At 42.3% G+C, this 22217-nt stretch overlaps 2 protein-coding genes across 2 annotated transcripts in view; both read right to left on the bottom strand.

Moving 5' to 3' along the window:
• ZNF143 (zinc finger protein 143) overlaps positions 1–1585 on the bottom strand; it is a 74251-nt gene extending 72666 nt beyond the window's left edge. The window contains exon 1 of the mRNA XM_038406033.2: positions 1169–1585. The gene's annotated coding sequence lies outside the window, so the exon portion shown is untranslated. The remainder of the gene's footprint in view (positions 1–1168) is intronic.
• A 15320-nt stretch (positions 1586–16905) lies between these two features.
• IPO7 (importin 7) overlaps positions 16906–22217 on the bottom strand; it is a 48390-nt gene continuing 43078 nt past the window's right edge. Inside the window, exon 25 of the mRNA XM_038405346.2 lies at positions 16906–19254. Within this exon, the coding sequence (XP_038261274.1) occupies positions 19157–19254 (98 nt within the window). The 3' untranslated portion in view covers positions 16906–19156. The remainder of the gene's footprint in view (positions 19255–22217) is intronic.

Here is a 22217-nt window from a genome sequence, read left to right as displayed (position 1 = left end):
ACTCTTTGCATCTTGTGTTAGTGAAGCTGTACCTATGCTTATGACACTATAAATACTATTGATAGAACAGCATCTTCTCCAGAATGAGCGGCTTCCCAACTCTCTTCAATGCGGGAGACCCGTTCACAGGGGTGATTCCCTTTAATGCTGTTTTGTAAGTCGTTCCCTCTTAAGCATAGAGTACTGTTTGTGTCATTGACAGATTTGAGAACTCCCTCCTTCACTGTCACTGCACCACACACCTCCTAAAAGTGATAAAGCTTCCAGATTGGCTCCAGCTGCAAGTCATTTTTTAAGAAGAGGAAAGAGAAGCACGCCGCATAAATCCTTTACATAGGGTAGCAATTAACACCCACCCACCCCAACACACACACTATACCTGCAGAATTTTATTTGCAGAGGGTAACTTTTGCATAAGGCAATTAGAAGTCCAAGGGACATGGGAGACTCCATCCCTTAGACACGGCAACAGTAAAACCCAAACCAAGGTGTTTGCAACAAACCCCTTTAGCACGAACACCACTACCGGCCCTGCGTCGCAATACAAACAAACTCCGAGGCGTGTGCGATGGGCGCCCCCGCAACTGCGGCTCAAGGCGGCGCTGGCTGGACGCCTGCCCCCGAGGCAGCGCGGCGCGCCAGGGAAAGCAGCTGCTGCTGCTGCAGCGTGCGCAGGGGAGCCGACACCCGCCCGGACACAGCGCCGGGCAGGGGAAGCGACCCCGCTCCCCAAGCGACGCACCATGCTAGAGGCGCCTTCCCTCTAAGGCGGGGTCCAGGGCACAGCCCCCGGGGAGCGGCGGCGCGCAGTCCCCGTCCCGGCCTAGCCACCTCCCCGTGCCCCCGCCGCGTGTTTGTCACGGAGCTCGGGAGCGGCGTCGGCCCCGAGCAACATCCAGAGGCGGCGGCGCCAGCGGGGAGGAAGCTGAGGCGGCGGCTGTGGAAAGCCCGATGGGGGAGGGGAGGAAAACGTACAAGGCGGGAGGGCGGCAGAACCGCGGTTTTATTAATGTCAGTCGGCGCAGCCCCCGCTCGCTGGCTGCCCCGCTCCGGTTCCCCGCGCTCGGCGCGGAGGGGCCGGGCCCGGCGGGTCGGCGCGGCAGCCCCAGCCGGAGATGGCGGTGGGTAGAATAAGGCACACTGGGTAAAAACACATTTATATACTAACCTCGCCGAGAAATTTTCCAACAATTCCTCCGTCCGACCACCATGCACCAGGACAGGAAACGGCCGCCTCAGCGCCCGCCCGCTCCAGCACCGCCCAGAGCTGTGCGGGCGGGCCCCGCAACCAGCACTCGCCGAGCCGCCATTGGACAGCCGGCACCAGAAACCACCGCCCACACACTCCATTGGTCGCTGGAGGCCCAGCGCCAACCCCGATTGGCTACGCGCCGCGGGCCGTGTTCCCCGCGCCACGGACTCTCAGCTATGCTGGGTTCGGGGCCGCGACCGCCGCCATTTTGTATCACGGCCAGCGAGGCGCTTGTGCGTCAGAGAGGGAGCGAGCGAGCTGGGCGCCATTTCCCCGCACGCTCCGAGGAGGAAGACGCTAGTTAGCCCCGCTTCGGGGACTCCGAGCGCCGGGCTCGCCCTGGGGCGCTATGGCGGGCGGAAGTCTGCGGTTTCTCTTATTCATCCCGCCGGGCGGACGCGCTCGCAGAGAGGAGGCCAGTAGTTTTTCTCTGCCAGCCCCACGGGCCACCAGGTGCTGTAATGGGGGCACAAGCCTGCTCCGTCCCGGGGCCAGGGCTTCTCCCAGCTCAGGAGCGGATCACTGCCGCATACAGTGAGGCGCATCAGCCTGTTGCTCCACACACAGCGGGAGAGCCCTACGCTGCCCCCCCCCGGACATCCAGCCTAGACCCCATTCACTCACGGGCTAAGCACCCTGCACCCCGCGAGGGTGACCAGGGAACAGTCCCGCTTTGGGGGCTTTTTCTTATATAGGCAGCTCTTCCTCCCCTACTCCCCGTCCCGATTTTTTACATTTGCTGTCTCGTCACCCTACCCCCCCCTCCCCGCACACACTGGGGAGAGCCCTAGGCTGGCCCTCTCCTGCGGGCTCAGTGCCCCCCTCACCCCCACACACAGCAGGTATCAGAGGGGTAGCCCTGTTAGTCTGGATCTGTAAAAGTGGCAAAGAGTTCTGTGTGGCACCTTACAGACTAACAGCCGTATTGGAGTATTCACCCACGAAAGTTTATGCTCCAGTGCGTCTGTTACTCTATAAGGTGCCACACAGAACTCTGTACACTCATAGGCTTAGCACCGTACCCCCCCCCCGCCCCGCGTGCACACATGGGGGCGAGCCCCAATTTAGCTTCCCCTCCCCCACACAGCCTGGGGGTTTTGGAGGAGAACCCTACCTAGCTTGGTCCCTCCTATGCATGGGCTTAGCAGCATCTCACACACACATTAGGGAGAGTCCCCAGCCACTGAGCTCAGCCCCCTCCCCCCCACTTCCACATGGGGGGAACCCCAACCTGGCTTTTCTCAACTGCAGCTCTCTGGGCCATGGCCTTTTCTTACCATCCAGTAGGGGATCCTGACTACCCTGTTATTGGGATGTAGCCCTCTGCCGACTCAAGAACTCGAGTTTGGCTGGTCCTCCTCCTGTACTCACTGATAGGAGACAGGTCCAGACTTTCTTTTCCCTTGACATTAACAATAGTGGCAGGAGATGAGCCCTATAGCAAGAGCGTCCTGCAAAGGGACCCTTGTCTGGCTGCTGGCACTTGTGGATTCAGCTGCAGGGTTGGAGTAGGACAGATTCTCAGGTGGAAACTGACGAACTTAATGAAAGGGAAAGAAGAGAAGGCTTTCCTAATTCACCTGTTTCTCCACATATGTCTCACCTTACGTGTATTTTTTTCACCTTTATTTTTTTTTCCTTGTCAAAGGTTTTAGAAATTCAGAGAGTAGGATCCCATTTTCACTGTCAACATTCAGCTCTTAAAAAATTTAAAAAAAATTTAAATTGAGGTAGTAATAAATATGCTAGCAATCATTAGTTTATTAGGTTTTTACTAACTTTTGTAGGCAGACACGGTGTTGTCTCCCGTTATGTATGTACAGTTATTTTAAATACCTAAGCATTTCAATTTTAAAAGATTAAAGGATCCAAAAATGATATTTTCAAACAAATGAGAGAAAGGAACTATTTTTTAACTAGTTCTAGTTTCAAAACCATTTAATAAGTTACTTGATTAGAGAAAATAACCCATGTTAACACATCACTAAAATTTTGAGATAGAAAAATTTCCCCTGCTGTTAAAAGCCTTTGCTTTCAAAGAGACTATAAAATCTATGCTACGTTATGGATATTAAACATATGGACTGCTTCCCATAACACCACGCCAAAAAAGTATAGCTAAAATAAACTTTTTAAAAATCAAGGGTTTTCAACACATGATGTTATTCAGTTATTCAGGCATAGTTGTTCCTGAGTAACTACACCCTCAGAAAAGTCCTGATTGTGTATATGACAATTGAATAAATGGATCTACATTTTTACTCTTCCCTTTAGAAGAGATTTGTCCTTTTTCATTTCTTAGTTGGAAAAACAATACTTGATTCTAGATTTATAAGCTTCTGTGTTTTGTTTTACACAGACATCTTATTAGTAATAAATGTAAAGTCTTGTTCCCGGGCAATTTCGTGTCTCACAAATTCATAGTGGTAGCCATGTTAGTCTGTATTAGCAAAAAGAAGGAGGAGCACTTGTGGCACCTCAGTCTCTAAGGTGCCACAAGCACTCCTCATTTCTTTTCACAAGTTCATGTGGCCAAAAAATAATTCAGATAGGGATCCTTCACCTAGAGCTCTATCAAATCCTGGCGCCTGGTCTTTGTATTTGTCCAGTTCTGGATAGTTGTCCTTGTCTCGACTCACTCTTCTTTCATTAAGTTTTCTAGAGCCAAGGTGGGTGAGGTAATGCCTTTTATGGGACCAACTTCTGTTGGTGAAAGAGAGAAGCTTTTGGGGTATACAGAGCTCTTCATCAGGTCTTGATATTATTACCTTACTCACTCTGTCTCAGATCCTGGGACCAACACAGGTAAAACAACACTGCAAACATTAATTTTCCTCTCCTTCCCCACCATATGTAGTTGTTTAAAAAGACCAAAAACCCACCTTCATTTCCAACCTGAGTTAAGATACACCTGCTAATTGCTGCACTCTGCAAGACAAAATCCAGACCAAAGTTTTTTGGTGGTGGTGGGTTTTTGTTTTGTTTGTTTTTTAATTTTCCCCATTCTACACACCCTTTTTTCATAGTTTGGTTTAATGCATTTTACATAATTTTAAGTTACATGAAGCATTCCTCTTGAAAAATCCCAAAGTATCAACAATTGATATATGTGTACAGAAATAGAGAAGAGCATCCACTTTGGAGTGAAAAGTGATATCTACCTGACATATATCACAACAGGAGGAAGAGGGGAAATTTTGCCTTAGGCCAACCAACCAAACTCCTCATCTCTGTACTTTCGGATCCCTAACATCCACACAGAACTGGCAGACTCTGATTAAGACCTCATCCAAAACACATTTTATCTGAGTTGTTGCAGTATGAAATCCTTTTTTATAGTACTTCCGGACTGTGTCAAACATACATAATTAACTGGGTTGAGAATTACTTAGACAAGTTAGATGTCTTCGGTCCGTAGGGCCTGATGAAATACATCCTAGAAAGAACTGGTTGAAGAGACCTCTGAGCCATTAGCAATTATTTTTGAGAACTCAGAGATCCCAGAGGATGGGAAAAGGGAAAATACAGTACCTATATATAAAAAGGGCAATAAGGACAACCCAGGGAATTGTAGACCAGTCAGCTTACCGTTAGTACCTGGAAAGATAATGGAGCAAATAATTAAACAATTTGTAAGCACCTAGTAGATAATAAGGTAACCAACATAGATTTGTTAAGAACAAATTTCAAACCAACCTTCTACCCTTGATAGGGTAACATGCTTTGTGGATAAGGGAGAAGTAGTAGATGTGATATATGTTGACTTTAGTAACTTCTGGTTTTTTAAGTTGTCTTGTGTGACCCCCTCATAAGCAAACAGTCTAGATTAATACAGTCTAGATTAATCTACTATAAAGTGAGTGCACAACTGGTTGGAAAGCTGTCATTATCAATAGTTCACAGTCAAGCGGGAAGGACATACCGAGTGGGATCCTGCAGGGATCTATCCTGGCTCCACTTCTGTATTTTCATAAATGATTTGGATAAAGGCATAGAGAATACACATATAAACTTTGTGGATGATACCAAGTTATGAGGGGTTGCAAGCGCTTTGAAGGGCAGGATTAGAATTCAAAATTATCTTAAAAAAGAAAAGGAGTACTTGTGGCACCTTAGAGACTAACATTTATTTAAGCATAAGCAAAATTATCTTGACAAACTGGAGAAATGGTCTGAAGTAAATTGAATGCAATTCAGTAAAGACAAATGCAAAGTACTACACTTAGGAAGGAATAATCAATTGCAGAAATACAAAACAGGACATGATTGGATAGGAAGGAGTACTGCAGAAAAGAACTTGGAGGTTACAGTGGATCACAAACTAAATATGGGTCAACAATGTAATACTGTTGCAAAAAAGTGAACATCAGTCTGAGATGTATCAGCAGGAACATTTTAAGCAAGACAGAAGTAGTAATTCTCTATTCAGCACTGGTAAGGCCTCAACTGGAGTACTGTGTCCAGATCTTAGCAGCACACTTTGGGAAAGATGTGGACAAATTGGAGAAAGTCCAGAGGAGAGAAACAAAAATGATAAAAGGTCTAGACAACATGACCTATGGGGAAAGATTGATGAATTGGGTTCACTTAGCACAGAGAAGAGAGGAGTGAGAGGACATGATAGCAATCTTCAAGTATGTAAAACGTTGTTATAAAGAGGGTGATAAATTGTTCTTATCCACTGAGGACAGGACAAGAAGTAAATTGCAGCAAGGGAGATTTAGGTTATACATTAGAAAAACCTTTTTAACTCTAAGAATAGTTAAACACTGGAACAAATTATCTAGGTTGTGGAATCTCTATTATGGAAGGTTTTTAAGAACAGGTTAGACATGCCTATCAGACACTTAGTCCTGCTTGAATGCAGGGGACTGGACAAGACAAGTCCTTGAGTTCCTTCTTGTCCTACATATCTGAGATTCTATGATATGGGAAGAACAAGAGTATGAAATTATTTAATACCACACAAATAGCATGCTATTTACATTTTGATAAAGCTATAGAAAATGAACATATCCTCCCTAAATAGCTGTCCATAAGTAATTCCATCAAGACATTATGATAAATTAAATGAAAACATGAATAATTTGTGAATGTCAAGATAGAATTCATAATGGAAGACATGCATGGTGGGGTTTGATAGGGAGGCTTCAACTACACACAATAGTTGCACCAGTCTAAAACTGGTTTTAGTTGGTGTAAATCCTGCATGTGGTACTCTTAAATCAATTTGCAACTGGCTTATCTTGATTTAGAAATTGGATCTTATCAGTTGTTCCCTTTGGAGATCTTGAGCCCCAGCTTTTTATCATCTAATATATAATTAGAGACGAAGTGTAAGGGAACACTGAGAGCCCAAAGCATTTTATGGGGAAGATGCATCAGAAAAGATGCCAGATTTTCTCAAGTCATCATTTACCTAACCAAGAACTTGGGATGTGTGGTGCTGCAGTTTTCCCTTTAAAGGAGTTCTGGGAGTTTTGCACTTAGGTGTGGCAATGTTGAGCATTGCAATACTTAGCTTTTAGGTGACCTGCTGACTAATGGAGTCCTCAGCACCCTAGGTCCCTCTATACATTCATAGGGGGAATTAGGCATGTAAGAAACAGATTTACAGAAACCAAACTGAGCAGAAAACCACTTAAATTAGCCAGTAGGAAATGCCGAGGAGAGGGTAGGTAGCCTAAGCTTCGAGGTATTCTGGGACACAGCCATCCATTCAAATTCCTGATCTGGCTGCCCCCAGATAGGTTTTGGGCAGGTTAGGTATGTCCTGAGCTTAGCTATCAGATCAGACACCATAGGCAAGACAGGTCAGGGAGCACTTAATATGAGACTCTTGTCAGGGCTTAGATGTGTGCTAAGGCACCAAGCAGTTAATCAGCATTGGAATTTAAGTGATTTTATGTATGCCCACTGGTAGAAACTTAAGCATGTATAGGGTTAGGTGTCAGCTAAGTGGAGGTTTCAAGGATTTAAGTGGCACCTAAATATTGGCACCTAGAGGGGCAGGCCCTTATGTCACTTTATGGATCTAGCCCTTAGCCCCTGAAAAGACCTTGACTAGTGAGGATCAGAAAATTGGTTACTGCTAATTTCCTTTCTGATAGTGTTTTCCATAATTCAGGACTTCTGGGCTGCTCTTCTCCCTCTAGCTCCCAGAGACAGATCAGTATTTTGGAACCAGGTGGATTGGCCACAACCCTTCTGTTCCTGCTGGCTACCAGGCAAATTTACCCCCAAGTTTTGTAAAACTTGCTGTTACGCTGGCAGATCAGCCAACCTCTGTATGACCAGAAGAACTTGACAAGAGGCATTACAAATTGTATTCAAAACAATTCACTTATTAATCAAAAAAAGGGGGGGATTGCTAGCAATTAACAACTCATTCATTTGTAGTAATAGGACTCAAGGGTAGATGCAATGGTTTTGTCTGTTTACCTATATCCTGTTAGAAGTTTAACAATGTAACCAAATTAGCTTGTAGATGCTAATTCCCTTTCATGTCTTAATTGCTTTACATTATATATGTGACTGTGTCCAGTTAACCTTAAGATCAACGATGTGAAATACTGCAGGAAACTAATAGTATTATGACAGGTTTCAGAGTAGCAACCGTGTTAGTCCATATCTGCAAAAAGAAAAGGAGGACTTGTAGCACCTTAGAGACTAACAAATTTATTTGAGCATAAGCTTTCGTGATCTACAGCTCACTTCATTGGATGCATGCAGTGGAAAATACAGTGGGCAGATTTTATATACACAGAGAACATGAAACAATCTGTTCTTGTCGTCTGCTGGAAATGGCCCATCTTGATCATCACTACAAAAGGAAAGGAATACTTGTGGCACCCTGGAGACTAACAAATTTCTAAGGTGCCACAAGTACTCCTTTTCTTTTTGCGAATACAGACTAACACGGCTGCTACTCTGAAACCTGTCACTACAAAAGGTCCTTCCTCCCTGCTCTCCTGCTGATAATAGCTCACCTTACCTGATCACTCTTGTTACAGTGTATATGGTAACACCTATTGTTCATGTTCTCTGTGTATATAAAATCTCCCCACTGTATTTTCCACTGCATGCATATGATGAAGTGAGCTGTAGCTCACGAAAGCTTATGCTCAAATAAATTTGTTAGTCTCTAAGGTGCCACAAGTCCTCCTTTTCTTTTAATAGCATTATCTACATTGTCTTCATCTTATCTATTATAATGAATGACTGGCTGTTGTCTTACAGTGTAACCAGATTACCTTTGTATGCATAGGAAATAGAAGATTAACTTCAAAACACTGATCCATTGCCTATTCTGCCTTGGATGAAAGCCCTGCTCTGACAATTGCTAGAAGGCCACATGTCAGCCTGCTAGAGAGCTATAAAAAAGAAGCCTTAGGCCTGATCCTGTCGTCTTTACAATGTTGAAAGTTTGAACAGGGAAAGTGTAAGCCCTACGACTGAGATGTTCTAAATAGTTATTTGGAATACCCTAGAAAATGCATGGAATGACTCTGTTAGACTCTACATCTAAGCTGCATTTGGATTCAAACTTTTTGGGACGATTCCAAAGACTTTTACAAATCAGCAGCCTTGCCATCTCTGTTATGAAACTGACCTAGGGCCTTTACACGCAGTTGTATGTATATTGATCTTTTAACCATTTATAAAACTTTTTTTCCTTTTATTAATAAATCCTAGGTTTAGTTAAGGATTGGCTATAAGCATATATTTAGATAAGATCTGAGATTCATATTACCCTGAGGATAAGTGAATAGGGTTTTCAGTAACCCCTCACTATATTAAACTTGGTTGCCAGATGGAATACCTAAAGGGAACTGTGGCTTTTTGTTAACCGGTGTGGTACTACAAAACCTCTTTTGTTATTGGCTTGGTGAATCTAATTATAGAATAAACCACTAGTTTTGGGGATTGTCTGCCCTATTTCTTGCAGTGTGCCTTGAGTGTTGCTTTCTCAGTGTGGTCCATCCAGGGCCCTGATCACACTTGCATAACATCATTAAATATTCCAGAGATAAAATAATTACATTTAGAAGATCATCATGAGGTAACTATTGCACTTAATATCTGACCCTTGACTTGTGAGCCATCTGGGACGGGTAGAATTATGGTAGAAACTGCTAGCAGAATGGAAGTTATCTGTAATAAATTTTTCATCCTGCACCTCCATGCTTTCCCCAATTCTGGATGGCAGGGAAATAGCAAGCAATGAACAGAATGTTATGAAACAAACAAACATTCAGGGGGAAAGAAGTGTAACCCCCTTTTTGTGAGCTCACTCAAAAGTCTGTATTATTTCTGGGCTACTGTCTGCAGCATCTTCTTGCCAAAGGAAATCTCTGCAGAAGACAAAAGGTCCATCATGTAGTGCTTAATGAAGGTATCAGCTGTAGACCAAGTGGCCACTTTGCAAGTATCTTGAGTGGACACACTTGTTCTGCCCATAAAGTTGCTAAGGATCTTGTGGAGTGTGCCTTGATCCCTTTTGGGGGAGGAGCCTCTGACAATGTGTAAGCTGCCACACTGCTTAGTCTAAAATCTAGTTAGCAATGGAGAACTTGAAAGCTCCAAGTCTCTGGCATTTTAGGTGGAAGGACACAAGTAGGGATTCTGATCTTTTAGATTCTGTATACCTGAGATACATTTTCAATGCTCTTCTGCCATCTAAAGTGTGCCTTACCTTTTCAATTGGATATTATGGTTTTGGACAGAATGAAGCAAGCATAACCTCTTTGGAAACATGGAAAGAGGAATTTACCTTTAGAAGAAAAGATTCTGGTACCCTGAATACACAGTACAACTCCTGCATAGATAAGGCTACCAGCTCTGACAAGCACCTGGCACACATGAGAGCTACTAAAACAAGTCTTAATGGATAAATAAAAGGCCGACTCTTAAAACAGAAGCTTGACGGGATGGCTCATCAGGGTGCTCAAAAGGTAATGGAAGATCCCATTTTAACTGATCAGACTGCTTGTAGGAATCTGGCTACCTGTGGATTGTCTACCAAGAACCCCAAGGATCCTATGATGCTATTAAGAGCAGAAACCTGACACACAATGCTACTGGGCTGAAGACCTCTGTCTTCTTGGAGAAAGTCCAGAATGGGTGGGATTTCTGGGATTTGCATTGTGGTCTTGGCACCAGTTGCTGAATCTGGACCAGATAAAGTATGTTTTTAGTGTCAGTACTCTCCTAGATGAAAGCAATGTCTTAATGATTATGGAAGATAGACTGAGTTCATTCCCTCTCAATAACCAGGGTGTTGAATCCATTTTTGTCTGGATGAAGAAGAGGGCCTTGGCAAGAGGCTATCTGGTCTCCTCAGATGCTGGAGTGGAGGATCTAGTGTCAACTCTATTCTGTCTGAGCCTCAGCCAAGGAGGATTTATCAGCATCATCATTGCCTTTTCTTGTTTTATTTTCTGAACCACTTTCCCCACTAGCAGAAAGGGTGGAAGTACATAAAGTAGGCTCTGTGGCTAACTGTGCTATTAAGCATCTGTTCCCATGGATCTGGTGTCTGCTTTCTTTGTGAATTTTTTTGGCCTCTTTTCATTCATACAATTCATGAACTGGTCAGTTGAAGGGAGACCAGACATCTAAACATTAAGCTTGAAAACCTTCTGAATCAGGCAGCTTGGAATTGTTGATTTTCTGCCTGCTGAGCCAGTCTGCCTTTTGATTCAGGTCTTCTTTGATGTGGATCACTCTGAAGGACAGAAGGAGCTCTTCTACTTACCTAATTATTTCCACTTCCACTTGTGTTTGTAGTGCCATGGTTTTCCCTAGATTGTTTCAATATGTGACCCTAGTCATATTGTCTGATTGAACCAGAATATGATTCGCCCTGTGGGTGGAACCTTTGCAGAGCTAGATTGACCAGTCAACTTTAGGTTTATGCTGTAAGCCTTTCCTTCTCAGTCTAGAGACCCTGAGTTGTTTGGGTCTCCCAAGTAAGCTCCCCAGTCCTCCAGGCTAACATCAGCTTAAGGAGGACTTAAGGATCTGGAAGGCAGATGGGCATGCCTTGGCAGACATGGTCATAAACTGACCACAGTTATAAGGAGCTGAAAACCTATGTTGGACCCTGTATTTGATCTTTCATGTGTTCTGGGGAGTAGTCACACACCTTTAATGTGAAGGCTTGAAAATTTCTGAGGTCCATGGAGTGATCCCTATGCATGGCCCCCAGAATCCTAACAGTTGGAGGCATAGTGCTTTGGCAGGCCTCCTACTGCTCTGGAGCAAGAAAATTAATTCCTGGGTGAAACCAGAGAACTTTTCTTGGCACTGATGATGGGCACCTAGAGGAGATTCAACATCTAAGATGTGGCCCTAAGTGCTACTGACTGTAATGGAGCTCTGATCAGGTTGAGGTCCAGGAAGGGATATATGCGAGTTCCCTGCAACCTATGTCTGGCTAGTCTCATTACTACCATCTTTGTAAAAAACTGTAGGGACCAAGAGCAGCCTGAATAGGTGTGTTTTGTACAGATAAATGTTTTCTGCCACAAGTGAACCTCAGGAATCTGGGGAGGCATGGATTGATGGTGTCAAGGTTCCTTCCCCACTCTGAACTCTAGGGTACAGATGTGGGGACCTGCATGAAAACCTCCTAAGCTTACTTTTAGCAGCTTAGGTTAAAACTTCCTCAAGGTACAAACTGTTTTACCTTTTGCCCTTGTATTTTATCGCTGCCACCCACCAAACATCTAACCGGGAGATTACATCTTTCCCCCCCAAAATCCTCCCAACTCTTACACCCCCTTTCCTGGGAAAGGCTTGATAAAAATCCTCACCAATTTGCATAGGTGAACACAGACCCAAACCCTTGGATCTTAAGAATAAGGAAAAAGCAATCCGATTCATAAAAAGAATTTTAATAGAAGAAAAAGTAAAAAGGATCACCTCTGTAAAATCAGGATGGTAAATATCTTACAGGGTAATTAGATTCAAAACATAGAGAATCCCTCTAGGCAAAACCTTAAGTTTCAAAGAGACACAAAACCAGGAATCTACATTCCATTCAGCACAACTTATTTTCTCAGCCATTTAAAGGAATCAGAATCTAACGCATATCTAGCTAGATTACTTACTAAGTTCTAAGACTCCATTCCTGTTCTGTCCCAGGCAAAAGCATCGCACACAGACAGAGCGAGAGCGCTTTGTTTCTCCCTCCCCCCAGCTTTTGAAAGTATCTTGTCTCCTCATTGGTCATTTTGGTCAGGTGCCAGCGACATTATCCTAGCTTCTTAACCCTTTACAGGTGAAAGGGTTTTTCCTCTAGCCAGGAGGGATTTTAAAAGGTGTTTAGTCTTCCCTTTATATTTATGACAGATGGGGATACGGAAATATGCATCTGCTAGATCTACTCAAGTCAAGAAGTCCACCCCAAGACAGGGATGAGATCAGAGGTCAGGGTTTCCATCAGAAACTTTGGTTTTTTTCCCATCCACTTGTTGAGCCTTCTGAGGTTCAGAATGGCTCTAATATTCCCATGCACTTCTGTACAACGAAAAAGATCAAAGTAGAACCTGGAGGACCTTTCTTCTGAGGGAACACTCTGTCACTCCCATATCCAGAAGATATTTCATTTGGGATCAGATTGTTTTACCAGGGGCCAGTAGAGCTGGGGGACCAGATGAAGAACAGATAGGGTGGAGCCTGCAGCTTTAGAGTATTCCTGGCTCACTATTTCCCTGACCCACTTATCTGTGGGTAATGAAAACCATGCCTTTAGGAAATGGGAAATCCTGACCCCTAGCTTCAGCTTTAACTGGAGGCCTATGCAATCTTTGTCAAAGTGCATTAGGGGTGGGGGCTGAGATCCCTCTGGAGTTTCCCCTAGGAATCTCAATTCCACCGTTTTGCCTTGGAAAATCTGTTGTGCCTTTGCTGATACCTTTGTGAGGATAAGGATTAAAAAGAACACCTCTCTCTGAAGATTGGGCTATATTCTCTCCTGGGGGCTCTGATAGGAAAGGGAGAGACTGTTTGGATTTTGCTGCACTGTCAGCCACCACCTTACCCAGCTTTTCTCCAAAAAGGAAGGAACCTGCAAACTTGGCGGAGCATAGGACCTGCTTAGAGTGAGCATCCACCTTCCAGGGTTGGAGCCTTACATGGCACTTGGCTACTGAGCTTGGAAGGCATGGCTTGGGCCGAGAACCTCATTGAATCGATGGAGGCATCAGCTATAAACACTGTTGCTAAGGAGACTCTAGTGAAGCTAAAGTCAGAGGTGATCTCTGTCCTTAAAGGTTTTGAGATCTTCAGCCAGGATAGAGATGCACCTGCAATGCTAGTAGCTTCCAGGGATACTTGCAGGGTGTCAGAGGAAACTTCAGTCTTTTTTGAGAGTAGAATCCATCTTTCCAATCAGTGGGTTCCTTAGGGTAGAACTGCCCTTCTGAGGGAATCATCATATCCCTGGCAAGGGATGCTACTGCAGCATCAAACTTTTAGTGTCTCCGCAATAGAGCTCTTTGGTTCTTGAATGTTACAGAGCCTGATGTTGCTCTTATTAATGTGCTAGTCCTCATAGTCTTCTTCTGTTCAGCCCTAATCACTTCCTTGAAGTAGTGAAGCTTCAGGGCAGGATTTTTGCAGGGAGAAATTTACTTTGAGGTTTACTCTCAGAAGCCTGCTCAGGTTTCAGAGCTAGAGAGCAAACTTGCTTTGGGGGAGCAGGAGGAAGAGGGGGGGACTTGTATTTCCTGATTTTTTTGTACTCTCTTTCGCTTTCTAGATATTTTAACATTTTCAGAGCACTTTGGGAGTGTAGGAGCTCTGCTTCAGTTTGGTGAGGCGTTCTGTGGCTTCCCTTTCTTAGGGCTTGAAGTGCTGAGAGGTCATCTTAGAATCCTCCCACACTGGGTCCTATTCCCCCTGGTTAGCTTGTGAGAAAGGGTAGCTGATTGGAAGTCATGCTTCTTTCCCGAGGGTGCTCAGGACCCACTTTAAGACTAGGTGGGGGTGCAAGACCTGTAGCCCTGCAAGCCTCTCCTTTGTTCTGCAGGGTCTCCTAGGGACTTACCCCCAAGTTGATTGGGTCCATCTTACTTCTGGACTCTCTCCCTGCTCTGCACTGGGGTTCTTGGTCCATTTTCCCCCCACTGGAGAAATGGGTGCCTTGGTGCGTAAGGGACCCAATCTGCCTGTCTGATTTGTAGCCCTGGAACCTAACTATTAGTGACAGAAGTCTGAGTACAATTTGCCATCTACTGAAGTTGGGAAGGATGCCTCAGCTGTAAAGCATCTCTTGGATTTGACCTGGTGCTTTCCTGGATGCTCTGCCATGCCTATAAGGGACAGAGAAGCAAGAAGATGTTGCAACAGAGGCTTATGAAGGGTTAACCAACTCAGAGAGGAGGAAGAATGGCAAGGAGATAGAATACTGCTCCGCAGAGCCCCAAAGCTAAGCAGAAAAATTAAAATAGGAACGAGGGTGACTGCAAAAGAAGCCACCACTACCTGCTGCTGCAGAGGCAGAGAATCTGGCAGTAAGCAGGAGCAGAGGGGACATGGCTGGACTGTGGAATGCCAAAACACTGATCCGCCTTTGTGATCTGTAGAGGAGAGAAATCCAGAGATCCAGATGGTGGGAAGACACTGGGTTGCAGAATAGTTATTGTTGAGCCTCAAGAGCTGAAGAGAAGTGACTAGTCCTTGTGAAGATATGTCTGGAGAAATCTTGAGTCAGAAGGGGGTAGAGGACTGAAAAAGCTGTGTCTTCCTCTAGCGGTCTGGGGTCAAATTAATATTATGTCCTCACCCGGTGCTATGTTCAGTTCTGAACAATCTCTCAAAAGAAGATAGAAGAGGTTCACATTGGAAATAAAAATTAGACATTAAGAGATTTTGTATAAAGGACTGAAAAAAGATCAGGCACTCCTACTTACCATGGGACAGTCAAAAGACAGCTTTTTTTTTTTTTTTAAAGTTATCTGATTAACCAAGTATCAGAGGCCAAGTATTAGCAGGATTCAAAAAAAGATGTGGATATTTATGTCTAGAGAACATAAATTTACACTTTGAATTTGTTTGTTTGTTGATATAAATACTCATGCTATAAGAGATAAATAGGTCTTATATTTTAGGAGTTTGTTAATTTCATTTTGGGATGTTTACTTTTAGCAATGTTTTAGTTTGATGTAGATGTCCAAAATACTGGGGATTTTTAGGGCTTCTTCTGTATGTACTGTAATGATCAATCTTTGTAATGTTCCCAAGTGCGCTTTAACATAGTCATTTCAAACAGAGCTGTTAAAATGTACTAGGAACATTTAGTGCACACCAGCAGGGTACATAGTGACCAATTAATGCATATTAATGTGTTTTAGAACTCACCTGCCCCAGTCCACATTACTGCTCTGTGTACACCAGTGCTTAGATACAAGTAATCGTTTAGTTTTTTCCAGTGTTTGCCGGATATATAAAATAATGTCGTGTATTGTAATTTTATTTTGTATCAGTATTTTATCAATTAAAATAAAAAAAATCAGAAGCCGTAGATATAAGCCAACCACTAACAAGCGGGACAAGAAATTTCCCCATGGGCACTTATTCCACAATTGTTGATGGGGGTTTCTTCAAACTTCCTTGGATGCATCTAATACTGGACCAATGTCAACCTAAAACAGGGCTCTAATTTTGAACAGAAATGGTAATTTCTATTTAAAAACAACTTGGCTTTCATTCACCTGTATTGGACAAATATCCATGAAATATGACTTCTGACCAGGACAGAAAGAATTGTAAGAAAATGGTTTCTAAACCAGAAATTTCCCTAAGATAAACTATTCAGGGCCAGAGCATGTCAAATCTTCACAAGGTTTCACAAATCTTTAAAGATACCTTGACTTCTGCTTTAAACTTGAATTAAGTGTAGTTTGTAAGGGGAATATGAGGCAATGTATCTGTGAAGGTCTGCTTGAAAAAAGTATAGTTAGCAGGATAAGGCAAACTTTAATAAGGAGTGATATAACTAGAACAAGAGTCCAAGATATTCTACGTCTACAGCTATGCATTTGGAATTATGCAGTGAGATAAGTGGTGAAGATGTAGTTTAGATATATTAATCCAAATGGAAAATTTCAACATTAGAAAAGCCACTCAGGTTTTACGTTCCCCAACACACTTAAAGAATCTAACAGGTAAGTGAAAGTCCCACAAAAAAAGGAGTCAGTTCTGAATTGTACAATGAGAATATCACTAAAAGTAAAAAACGAACGTAACTTGTTAGGTAATCTAGCACATCACCTTGCCAATGCAAAATTGTTCCTTTGGACTGTATACTGATGTACCTGTTGGAGAAGTGAAAAAGCAAATCCCAGTTCCCCCACCCTGAAAAGTGATGCAGTTCCTACCAATTTTGAGATACGTATGACATCATCGAAAACAAAACTGCATTTCACACTTATACAGAAATTTTCCATTGACTCGAGAAATAACTATTCAAGCTCTAAATAACCATGAAACTAGCTTCTCATTAGCTTTCCCTCAATTTTTTCACCCTCACACAAAATTTCCCTCCCCGCAACCTAAATTGTCATGCTCACCTACCCAAAAACTAAGCTATTTTTTTTAATACTTGGGAAGCATAAGTAGATAAATTATTGCCCCACAAGTGGAAGTTTAGAAATACAGTATTTTTATTTTTTTTAACATGTTAAATTAGGGAAGCTTTCAAAGTTCAGGAATGGACAGGAAAGTAAATGCTGTAATAATATCTTGTATCACCTTGCCACAAAAGCAAAATCAAGTTTTGAGATTCCCACCTCAACAGTAGAACACATTTTGAGGCCTGCAATGAATACACATTTTCAGAAGTTTTATTTTAAATATGTACTTTGCCAGTCAACCTTTTTAGGAATCAGAAAGTGATAATGGGGCTATCATACCACATCTCTATATAGGATACCCAGGCTCAAGGCTAACTGTAGGCTCTTCTACACCAGATGCAATATCCATTCCATAAAATGCTTACACATATCCCCTTAAAGGTGTTCAGATAGGGAAACATTCCATCACAGGCTTGGACTAGTCTTTCATATTAGAACTGTTTTTTGTGCACATGGAAAGATTTGTGTGAGAAAGGCAATCCAAAACGGAGGCATAAGTGAAACGTCCATTAGCCCTGCTCAGAACAGTCCTAGTAGTTGTGTGACAAGCCAAAAAGTAGTAACTATTACTGGTCAAACTCAAGGAAAACCCAACTTCTGGATACCTGTTACTCTGTTGACTCAAAAAATAAAAACACCACACAAACCAATTTTCTGAAGACTGCATTTTGAATATCATAATATATATATATATATATATCTATATATATATGTGCATTTCAGTTTCATTTTTTACAGATATAAACTCAGTTCATTTTAACCTGCATTTAAGATTTGGAGGCTTACATTTAAATTAAGGTAGCTTGTTTAATATCAGTTGTAACAGCAGGTGACACATAAAAACAGCCAAAAGAAAGAATGTTTGCTTTAAAAGATTTGACACCAATGATCTCAACACAGGATCAAACTATTAATTTAGATTTTCAGAGAAGAAAAAGGGGGCAATAAACCAGCCCATTCACAGCACCTTACTGCTGGCTTCTAGATAGAGTGGTTTTGACAGTGGTCCCAGAGGGAACTTTATTTCGCCTTTCTAGCTAAAATACGAGGTACTATAACAGCTGGAGATGAAGGGGGAAAGTATGGCTTCAAAAGTGAAAGCTTGGTGAAACCTTAAACATCCCATCTGGACCAGGCAAACAAGAGCACATATTAATGCTGGGAGTGCAAAAACAGGATGAATTATTTTGCAAAATTAGGAATAAACTGCAATCATAGATCAAGCCCAAGTTAGCCGAATTAATTTTTTAATAGATTGCATATATAGATGTTTCATCCACACACTTCAATAAACTCTTTAAGAGCAGAATTTCATGTCCAATTTACATGCTTCAGAGAAGATAATGTTTCTCAGTGCTTACATTAAGATTTTGTCTCCAAATTTCCACTTGTACATTGAGAGCTTTAAGAAAAACAAAGGACACAGAGGGTGTTGCCTTTTTTTGTTTGTTTTTTTAGCAGCAATGAAATATCACTAACCCCTTTTTACATAACCGAATTCAAGTCACAACCAGAGGTGACTGCACCACAAAGTCACCAGGTACAAAACTGCTAGTTAATTTTAAATTAAAACTTGAAATTATTTTCCCCATTACATCCCTTTTTTTTTTCTTTTTTTTTTTTTTTTTTTAATAAACAGCAAACATTTTGCTATTTTTGTACATAGGCTAGCAGGCTTGTTTCAATATGAAAGTGCTAATTCATTTACAGATTTACCAGTTATGTAGTGCTACAATAAGTGTCCAATATTCTACATATGAACAATCTTGATGAATGGAAATGAAGATTAAGTAAGGCTATCCGATTACCTTATCTTATTTACATGAAAAGAATAAACACCCAATAGAGAGGAGGGACAGGGAAGGAAATTGGGCCAATACTCATACTGCCACAAGTGTCAAAATTAAATCAGCCTTCTAGCTTGTCCTGTAAATGAGACATTTTAAATAGTCCTGCAGCCCACGCCTATTTTTTCCACAGAAAAAGAAAAGCTGCCTTCATGACATCCCCTCTTGATTTCAGATTTCCACAGTGTGTCATTTGAAGCTTTCAAGTCAGGTTCTTCCTATCTTCAAAAAACCTCTGGTTTGCTTTCCAGTATTAGGTTGCATGATCAGGTCCCACTTCCTGGGGTTTTTTTGTCCAATCTATTTATCAATTCGTTTAGAGTGAGTTGTAGATAACATGAACCAGTTCTGGAACCACTACTGGGAGGAACACAAGCTCTTCACTACAATCACACAGTAGCAGGAAAAATGATAATTCAATTCATTCCTGAGGCTGGACCTCCAAAATTGAACGAACTTGGCACAACTGGAGCATTGAATTTGTATCCTCCATGCTTTTCAATCATTTTGGATTCTGAAAGAAAAATATTTTAGTAGAATGTAGATATCAAAAAATGTAAATATCACAATTGGTCTGAGTAGGTAGTGTTTGTGAATGCCTCAGATTTTGGGGGCTTGAGACACCCAAAAATGCACCTGCTGAGCAACCGTCTAAAAATCAGATTCCTTTAAGGTGTCTACAATGGGCACCCAAAAATTGTTAGTCACTTTTGAAAAATCTTGGCAATAGATTTTACTATGATTTAAAAAAAATATACGGAGAATATTAATATTAAATTCAAAAATTACAGTTTTTAAATGAAATGCTTCCTGTGTGACATGTTCTGGAATAGGAGTCAAACACAGCTGAAAGTCTGGCCGCTGGATTGCTACTGAACTTTCAGTGTTTTCTGTTCAACAAGAGATACTCTAGGGACCAGTCAGTCAAGTCACTAAAAAAACCGTACTTGTACTAAATAAGCACCATTTGAACATCAATGAAAAATTCAATGTTCCTGCCCAGATTCAACAGCAGGAGGGGAAATATAAACGGAACAAAGAGAGGAAAGTTGTTCTCTATGCACATGTGCGCGCGTGCGCATGCGTGCGTGCGCACACACACACAATAAACTGTCTCCTTCCAGTTAAGGCTGCTACACTGCATAGGTTAGTGTAAACTATAAAAAAAAAAAGAAGCACTTAAATTATTCAACATCCCCTCTACATTCCACTCATCCAGTTCTAATTCTCAATCTCAGCTACCTTTCTATCACACAGAATCCATGTCTCTATCCTCATCTTGAAGGGACCAACGGTTACATTTGAACTCTGACCACATTGACTGGTCATATAGTTTCCATGTGTTTTTAAAAATTTTTATTGTTTGGTGTGTCTTTTCATAGGTTACAATGCACATGCAAATCAAGACTGAGTATAGATCAAAGGCACAACATACAGTTGCCTGATTACTTCCTTTCTGAGACACTCTCTCCTGATCAGACACATTTGAATGGTGCCTCTCTTCCTGCAAATACCAGGGGCAGTTCAGACTTGTTTGTACCTCTTCCTGCACTCAGACCAGACAAATACTTCTTCCAGAGCAGTAAGGAAACACTGAGAACCAAAACCTTGCACATGAGCCTTGTGCACTGCTCCAGTGCAGTAAAGCTGAAAAGCTGTTCAGTTAGGGAAATTCCTGCATGGCACAGTCAGCAACAGTGGACTACATTCTAACTGTCTCCAACATAGGGCATGTTAGAAGTATGCTCAGTCGCAAAGGGCCCAGCTGGAGGATCCTGTGCTATGGGCAATCCCTGGCTAACATAAGCATGTAGACACATTACCAGCTGATGTAAATTACATGAGCCTCAAAGTTGTTTTAAATTTGTGCTAAGAACCAACAGCTGAAAATTTAAAACTGATCCTTTTCATAACATGCACAGTTAGCATGTGGAGCCCACTCCCTCAAGGTATCATTAAGACCAAGAGTTTAGCAGGGATCAAAGCGGGTCTCGACATTTATATGGATAAAGACATCTAGAGTTCCAATAGTAGATTTTAAAAAACCCAACCATTTGAAAACATGTTTCAGAGCATAAACTAACTTCTGATAACGATTAGGAAAAAAAATCCCTTTGGGTTATTCTATAGCTGCTTACTGTGTTTCTTGCACCTTTCCACTCAAGCAACTGGTACTGGCTCCTGATAGGCAGGATTCTGGACTAGCCATACCACTGGTCTGATTCATTATGTTACTATTCAATCCTATTTAATTATATACATGGACTCAGAAGATATATCTGAAGAAATTCTGAAGGCAAGGCAGAATGGAGGTGGTCAGTCCAAGAAAAGAACAAATTTTCCCAATCTGTATCTTGACCTATCCCCAATCAATCAGACATACTAGAGAGGAAGTAGTAAGAAACAGAACGAAAATATTCTCCCTTTTCTAATCTTAAGAACTTTAATCTATTATGCTTGTATTGAAGAATGATGGTTAATACTGTAGTATTTTATAAACCTGTTAATGAATGAATAAAGGGGCCACTTTAGAGATATCCTCTGGTAGTTGATGCCCTTTCTGCCCAGGCTTCCATAGACCATACTCTGTGTACTGTAGTGCTTGATCCACCCTAGCTAAAGATGGTCTCAATGCTTTCAGGCCCAGGCATTTAGGAAGAAAGGAAACAAATAATGCTTTCCAGACTGTCAGCTCTACTAAGTTATTTGCACCACTGCTCACATTTACAATATGCCAGACTGTTCATATCATGTGTTCAGGTTTTGTATTAGCTAAAGGAAGACTGCTTGCTTGTGAGGCACTGGAGATGTGGGGAGCAAGGTGGAAAAGGTAAACCTTGGTTACAAAACTGTGGCGTACAAAATACACAGTCATCAAGGATGGTACAGTCAGTTACATGTTCTTCAAGAGCAGAGATTTTGGAGATTCTTCTTACCAACATGATTGCAGCTAGGAAATAAGTCAAGGACAGTCAGGAGGATTCTAGATTCCTTTGCCAAGTGACTTGATTATTCACTTTGGAATGAACCTCCAATGAGACATCCTTTCCCTTAACTGGACTGGAGGCTTGGAGTTTTAGACTTCCCCCTAAAGAGTCCTTGATCACGGAGATGAAATTCCAGCTTGCTGAGTCCCAAGAGATGAAGAGGACTGATCCATACTTGCAGAGGTGACTCTAAGAGAGTCTCTGCTTTATGGGGGAGGAGAAGCATCCACAGACCCAAACAAGCCACAGAGACCAAGGCCTGTCACCCAGCAGAGTGAGATTACATGAACAGAGAGCAACTGTGGCAGAACTTTGCTCCTCCAACTCCTGGGAGGTCTCCTTGTATTCTGAGTACCTCATGGTCTTTAGCTTGTTCTGTTTGCCTGCTCCATTGTGATGGGGGAGGAGACAAAAAACAAAACAAAGGAGCTTGGCAGGTGGTCCCTGTTTGGAGAGCAAAGCCAGGGAAGTTGTCCTTATTGCTGCCTAC

This window comes from Dermochelys coriacea, chromosome 6, assembly GCF_009764565.3.
Source record: "Dermochelys coriacea isolate rDerCor1 chromosome 6, rDerCor1.pri.v4, whole genome shotgun sequence".
Lineage (NCBI taxonomy): Eukaryota > Metazoa > Chordata > Testudines > Dermochelyidae > Dermochelys > Dermochelys coriacea.
This window is presented reverse-complemented; position numbering and strand designations above follow the sequence as displayed.